The 7,935-nt window shown below is 32.8% G+C and overlaps 1 protein-coding gene across 1 annotated transcript; it reads right to left on the reverse strand.

The window, feature by feature from the left end:
* Positions 1-1,779: 1,779 nt before the first annotated feature.
* On the reverse strand, positions 1,780-4,559 carry LOC107780283 (putative UDP-arabinopyranose mutase 2). The gene is made up of 4 exons (XM_016600816.2): positions 4,188-4,559; positions 3,196-3,446; positions 2,756-2,924; positions 1,780-2,450 (listed from the first exon to the last, which is right to left on the reverse strand). The coding sequence occupies exons 1-4, from the start codon at positions 4,497-4,499 to the stop codon at positions 2,109-2,111; spliced, it is 1,074 nt and encodes a 357-aa protein (XP_016456302.2). The 5' UTR covers positions 4,500-4,559; the 3' UTR covers positions 1,780-2,108.
* Positions 4,560-7,935: the final 3,376 nt, after the last annotated feature.

Here is a 7,935-nt window from a genome sequence, read left to right on the forward strand (position 1 = left end):
ATTGATGGGATATGAAGTGCACAGTGATTTAGCATTAGGGTATGAGTTTTGAATTAAAATCACCATTAAAGGAACTTGAAAACTCAAATCACAATTAAAGGAACATACGGGGCAATCCTTCAAAATGGGCTTATAGGTGGAGTAGGAGGGGTAATCCGAAACAACAATGGGGATTGGGTGATGAGATTCATGGAAAAAATAAATTATACCAATACTCTACACTCTGCACTAACAGCTCTAATGCAGGGACTAAAAATGGCAGTCTCGAACAACTTCATGCATTTGGGACTGCACGGCCAAACTTCAAACATTACCAGGTTAAACTTTATTTGAAGTTTGTAACTGCCATGCTAGACTTCAGAAAATATTATTTGAAATTCAAATATAACAAGCTGATTTGGTCTGAATTTTGCACTACAAACTGAAAAACTTTACAAACTAATTTGTCTGAAGTTTGCACTATGAACTGATATTTTTCCAATTACCTTTGTAAGTCAGGCCAAACTTCAGGCGAAAATACTTAAAGTTTAACTTTGATAAGGCCACACTGCAGACAAAAAAATTCTGAAGTTCAAACTTCACACATACATAATTGAAGCTTTACAATAGAGTCTATGCACTAAGGCACCGATGGTTGTTCTGTTGTTGAAGTTTGCATTATGAACTGAAGTTTGCCTTGCACTATGAATTGAAATTTGTCTGATTACCTTTACAAGTCCGGCCAAACTTTAGGCGAAAATATATGAAGTTTTGCTTTGATAAGGCCATACCTCAAGTAAAAAATTCTGAAGTTCAAACTTCACACATAAACTTTTGTTACTTCAAGCCCACATGTCTGAATTTAACCAAAAAATGGGTGGACTTGTAATTTTTTATGCAAAACAGATATAACTTCAATGGTAACCCCAAAACTGAGTATTGATACAAATGCCCCAAAGTAAACCTCTCAGCCTGCATAAGTTATAATATGTTCTTTACAAGGTGTTCATGCACCCACCCACCCACACATAATGATAGTAACTTCTTTTTGTGAACTTAAACATACAGGGTTAAATCATTTACATCCCCCAACTTTAATTTAAAAATCAAACTCCCTCCTTAACTTTGGACAATAAACATCCCCTTTATTCTATACAATATCTATTTTGCCCTTGCCATTTTTAATTACCTCTTCTATGTAAGCCTTTTTTATTGTATATATTTGTATGGTTTACCTATAATTTAAAATATGTTGCATATTATTATAAACTATACTTTAAGTTCATTAAGATTATAAATAGTGCCATTATTTTCTAAATTTTACTGTTATTTTTATGATTATTATTATAATATAATGCACATTATATTAAGTATATATTTATGTTATATTTTCTCAATGGCGAAGTTAGAAATTCATAGAAAAGAATTCAAAAAAAAAAAATACCATATCTAGAATTTGAAATAAGGGGGAGAATATCTATTGTTTAAAGTTTAGGAGAGAATTTGATTTTTAAAATAAAGTTGGGGTGTAAAATGATTTTCACCCCATACAAATACCGGCTTTTATTTGATATATTATAGAATTGTTCTTTCTATTGCTAAATTCACTATAAAGTATAAACAATATTTAAACACTGCAATTACTACTATAACTGTTGCTTGTTGGCAAAGAGCTGGTCTTTAACAAAACTCAAAAGTTTCTTCAACAACAAATGTACAGCAAATGGGAAGTGAAAGCAGAGTCTTGATCTCACTCCCATATTTCAGTCAAAGACAACAGGGGAAACCGGAAATGAACCATTAGCATGAACCAGAAGTAGAAAACTTACATTATGGCTCATCACAATTTTACAATAACATGATAAAAGAGGATTACATCCACTGATATTATCATCATATCAACTCGAAATATCGCTAGACCTAGACCACAAAAATAAAACATGAAAAGGATACAAAATGCAGATTAAATAAAACATGAAAAAGGATATAAATGACAGATCTAGTAATACTACAAAGTACACGGCCAATTGTCTTCCCACTATGCTCGTGGGAAGACAATTGTGTCTATTATTTGATTGAGTACGACGTGATTTGCTAGTCGTGTTTAATCATAATAAATTTTGATAATTTCATTTTGAAGAGCCATTAGGAAGTTTGGCAGAATCTTTAGAAGAAGGGTTGAGCATATCCCAAGCTTCAATCCAAGTGACCATTGCATCTGCAAGCTTCACAAAGTAAGGGTTTACTTTCCCCAGTTTTTCTTTAACCTGCTTGGACAATTCCACGTAGCACTTTTGCACAGATGTACAATCCTTGGAGAAGGAATGTGATTGGAAAAAGGGAATGATGTCTTCTTGCCAGAAAATCCCAAGGTATTCCTTCTTCAAGTTCACAAATGGATTGCTAGCCTTGCTGTGATATATGTAGGGTAATCCAGTCTTGATTCCCAATCCCAAATGATCACAGATAACCTGAAAATTGTTTGATTAGTAAAAACCTTTCATTCAAAATTACTATGGTTTTAACTTATTTATACCTACAATATTTGTTTATTTTAAAGCATAATATTACCTTAAATGGAGATAACTACCCTAATTTGTTTGGATTGAGGCATAATATTATTATTCCGTTTTGTTGTTGTTGTGAACTAATACTAGTAGCGTAAAAGAATTTTATGCTATCGCTACTACGGGAAGTTACTTGTATTTATGTTCTAGGTGACGTCAAAATGTAGATTCAATGACTGTAAAAGAGCTGAAAAAATAAAGTGGCTAACCTTGCAACACCAACCAGCCCACATATCATCGTAACGCCCAATGGGTTGGCCATCTCCCATGAGTCCAAAGTACATAGCAGGGCCAATAAGTTCACGGTCAAATGCCAAATTCATACCACACATTGGGAAGAGAGTGCCCTTTGGAATTGTCAACACCATATCAACATACCTGTTCAACCAACAATAATTCCTCAATAGTTAAAATTAAAAGTTGTAATAAGTTGGATCTAAGTTCTCGCACATCACTTATAAAATAACTACAATCAAATATTTATTAATTAGTCACCTAGAAAAAATGGCAACTAATTTGCTATCACATAGTTGACAATTTATTTACTGCATTTTCTGGTTATCAAATTGGGATATCATATAAAGTTTGTAAGTAATTTTAACCTCATAGTGTATTAAAAATAATTATCAAAGAAGAAAAGGAGACCGACCTAGTATTCCTCTCGAGAGGCTTGACTAGCTGTGTGGGCGCATCATAATCAGGAATGTTGAGCCACAGGCCGTGGGAGACTGCCGTTGGGACCCCTTCCCTTAGGCTGAAAGGGTATCCCCTCACAAAATCTGCGCCATCCCTAAATGGATCATACAAAGTGTTGAAGAAATGTGGAGTAGATGGGCACAACAGGTTCTTTATGTGCTGCTCCAGCGCATTTATGTCTGCCCCACTTGGGTCCTTTGCTACCTACGCAGATTTCCAGTTTTCCCCAAACACAAACAAAGTTACAATTAATACTGAAAGATGATGAAAAAAATTTGTAAAGATTGAGGGGAACATATCAATCATGATGAGTACATCAGTGAACCATTAATTAATGATACTGATTATCTAGGATCTAGCTAGAAGGAGTCGGTTTAGAAAGATACGAACGTAACCTTCTTATATGTGTGTATAATGTATAATATACATTTTAATTTTTTTACATGTATAAATAGTTGGAACTCAAACTAATGGATTCAATTGAACCTATCAGAATCCGCTTAAATAAGTCTTTGCATTTATCCGCATGAAACGTAAAACACAACTTGGATATTACAAATATAAAATGAAAATGAAAGAAAATTAGTTACAGAACAAAAAACTTGTACTCTTTATATTCTAAAATCTTTTAATTTTTAACTTCTCGATTCACTTTTATAGTCGAAGAAATAATATGTCATGTTTAAAATCACTATAACATCCCAAGAGTACTTTTGGTAGGTAGTATCAATATTTCTTTCGTCAGACACCACCGTATAAAATGAGGGAGTAGCTTTTTCTTGCTTACAAACACGTAAAATACAGAGAATTCAATCTTTGTTCCTATAATCACTAACATAGTCTTGTGAACAATAAACATCTAAAACTTTACCTCAAAGAAAAGATCAAGAAACAAAAAAGATTAGAATGAGATGACAGACTAATGGAAGTGGAAAGTGAGCTTACAAAGCAATCATCATCAATTGTGTAAATATACTTTTTCTTGGAAACCATGTAACCGAAGCAGCGGCAGGCAGAATCCTTGAAAGAAATACAAGATGCCCTTGGACCTAAAATCTTGTTAATATCATTGCGATTGTAAAGTTCATAATCAAAGCCCTCGGGCACCTTAATGTTCTTTGAAGGGTCACCATCTTGAACAATGATGAGATGATATGGTTCAAAGAAAGGCCTCCACATTTCCAAAAAATCCAAGTTTCTAATTGTTGGTATCACGATATCTAGTTCATCTTTCAAGGCAGGTGTAGAAGAAGCCATAATTCTAAGTGTGTTTTTGCTCAAAGAGAGAATACAATGTGTATAGTATGAGAGATATAAATAAAAAAGAGGTTATATTTATAAGAATTATGGGAATGTGGTGGAGTGAGCGGAGGGATTTGCGGCCTGTGTGTGAAGTGGAGGGAGATGGTTCAAAAGAGACAGTGATCCGTTCCCTGCGTCTTTGGGAGGCCAGAGGCCTACTTTTCTTTTCTGATATTGTAGTTTCTGTAGTGTCCTTTTTGGTTACTTAGAAGTTAGTGGTTTTTATACCTATAGCCGGTCATATTCATTGTTGAGGTTTTCTAATCATATACATAATTTATACAAAATTATACATATTTAATACATAAATTCTGCATATATTATATTTCCACCGGCTATTTTTAATTTAAACGGTTCGATAAGCAGCTATTTGGGTTAATTCTTCTTGAAGGTGTTAACTCTATATGCTTGTTTATACTTTATAGTAGTAGTAAGTATGAATTATAATGAAGAAGAAATTAAATATAGTACTTAATACTTTGTTACAACTGGTTAAAGAATATTTACTGAATTGACATTATAGTATAGTGGTAGCGTGAAGAATTTTTCACATTACGATCGGTCTAATTTAACTTGCTGTAACAAGTTCCTTACCTGATTTTCTATGTTCTTGATTACAATTCATTATGGACAATTACCCTTATTTAGATATGAATTCGGATTTTAATTTGATGGATTCAACTTTTAGTTCTTACTATTGAACTATTTAATTTTTGAAATTATGGATTCAAAGGGTAATAACTTTTTTATTTTTAAATTTTAATGATTATTTACATCTATATTTACATTCTGTATTTAAAATATTGGGTTCGAAGGAATAGTTATATATTTACATGCTCCATCCGCCACGGCCTTTAGTTACCTTTTAGATGACCGGATTAAAATATACTCTCTCTGTTTCAAATTAGATGAGGTACTTTTATTTTTAGTTTATTCCAAAATAAATGTCACGTTTTTAAATTTGAAAATAATTCAACTTTAAACTTTTCATTTTACTAATTTTACCCTCAATAAGAAGCTTTTATAACCACACAAATGTTATGACCCCACAAAATTTTTAACCCTTAAACTTTTAAGACCACAAGTTTTAAAAGTCTTTCTCTTTTTCTTAAACTCCGTGTCGACTCAAACTAGCTCATATAAATTAAAACGGAGAGAGTAGTTATTTATATTGTCCGTGCATAAAGGTTTTCCTACTAATTTCTCCACCCATTTTAGTTTGGATTTGATTGGGTGTTGGGTATGAAAATGAAAACCTTTGACAGATATAATAATTAGCTCTTGTTTGATCATAAATAATATTAGTTGCCAATAAAAAATTGATAAAAGAGAATTAAAAAGTACTTGTATAGTTTTGCACTAACAAATAAGTTATAGTAAAAGATTTTGGCTCCACATATTGACGTGCAATACGTGATGCTAAAGGAAAGCTTTAAAACCATGAGACGCGCGCATGTGATATTTATAAAATTATTTAAGAAAAGGTAAATATATAGGTTCATGTTAACCGAGCCTTTTTTTTCTCTTTAAATTTAACTTTCCACCTAATGTTCCACATGTACTTGCTTTGGATCCAGATTAATTTAAATTCGTGACAGGAAGCTCCACTTTAGCCGTAAAACGCTCTCTATCAAAACGAATTCATTTTTAGAACTCGAAAACTAAATATTTGGTTAAGAATGAAAAAGCATTAACCACCTGTAACCTTTGCTGGTGTTACCCGAGCTTTCACAGTTTATTATTCTAATAATTAAGTCTCATGACCAGGGGCAGAGCTGGAGTAGAACTTATGGGTTCGCCGAATCTAGTAACTTTGATTCGAACATTGTATTTGTTTTAAGTAATCTATTAAATATATATAAATTGTTAATTTAGAACACACTAACTTAAATTGACTAGAATCTCGAATCCATAAACTTCAAATTCTGACTCCATCTGCAGAGTTGCGAATAATATTTGCAATTTCCAGGAGCTACACACATAAAGTTTCACTGTCTTGTAATATGGCATGTATACAAGAAACTATACATTGAAGTATGATAACTTCAATTTCTGAGGATTCCATATAAAAGCTTAATTCGTGGATCAATTGAAAGACCTTTTTTCCCTATATATTCCACATTATCTATAGTAACAAAAGTTTCACTAAAATAGTAGTATACCTCTTGAAACATGACGGAACAGTAAGAGAAGGAGAGATTTAAGGTGTGATAGCGGAGATACAAAGGGAATTAATATGAAAAGAATCGAAACGTGAACTTTTTGCATGCTATATTGACTCGAAAAGCATTGGAGACTTTTAGTGAAGTTGAAGTTGGTTCAATTACACGTCTATATTCATGACCTGATACAATGGCGTCGGGCTGGGAAGAATATAGGTGTTCGAAATCTTTGTATAAATAACTTTTAATCTTTCTAAAATTTATTTTCAACCAAACACCATAACTATTTTTCTATTAATTCTTGCAAAAACTGAAAAGATTTCTCTAGTGACATTGACTTTCCGAAAAGTTTTCACCTGCTGTTGAAACAAACATCATTAGTTAATCAAGACGATTATGTTTGACACAATAAAGACGATTAATTAATCAACACTATTATGTTATATTATACTATTGTAATGAATTGTATACTGTTGAGTTGAATATAGTATATGAAAATAGCATATAGTATATCATTTTGGTATATAATACAAATTTGTCTTATTTGCCAGTTCAACACAATTTCAATCCTATATTTCAAAAATCTTGTAACGATCTGATCGGTCGTTTTTCCTTCTAGACCCCCATTCCCCTATATAAGGTTTTTCGTGTGCTTTTACTGTTTTATGACTTGCGGGATGGTTGGTTTGGTTTTGGAAGGGTTCGGGTTGAATTCAGAACACTTAGTTCCATAGTAGTGGCCTAAGGTGGCCAAGTTTGACTTGAGTCACCATTTTGAATAAACGACCTCGAAACCGGGATTTGAAGGTTCCAATAGGTCAGTATGATAATTTTGGACGTCGGCATATGTTCGGATTGAATTTCGGGTGGACCGTGAGCGTTTCGGTGCTTATTCTCGAAAGTTGACACCTTGAAGGATTTACAGGTTTCTAAGTTAGGTTTCAAGTAGACTTTGGTGTTATCTGTCACGACCCAAAACCCATAATAAGTCGTGATGATATCTAACGTCATTATTAGGCAAGCCCACAAGTGAAACTACAATTTAATTACCCCTTTTTAACATTTAAAACAAAGTTCCTTTTTAGAAGAACAAAATAAGTAAGATCTCATGCAATTGTACGTACTCTTTTCTCAACAAAAATACCAGGGTGATAAATACATCCATTGTAATGACAGTAATAATAAGTACAACAATACATATATGCTAAAAGCCCCCAAAACCTGGTGCC

The sequence above is a fragment of the Nicotiana tabacum genome, chromosome 17 (assembly GCF_000715075.1).
Source record: "Nicotiana tabacum cultivar K326 chromosome 17, ASM71507v2, whole genome shotgun sequence".
Lineage (NCBI taxonomy): Eukaryota > Viridiplantae > Streptophyta > Magnoliopsida > Solanales > Solanaceae > Nicotiana > Nicotiana tabacum.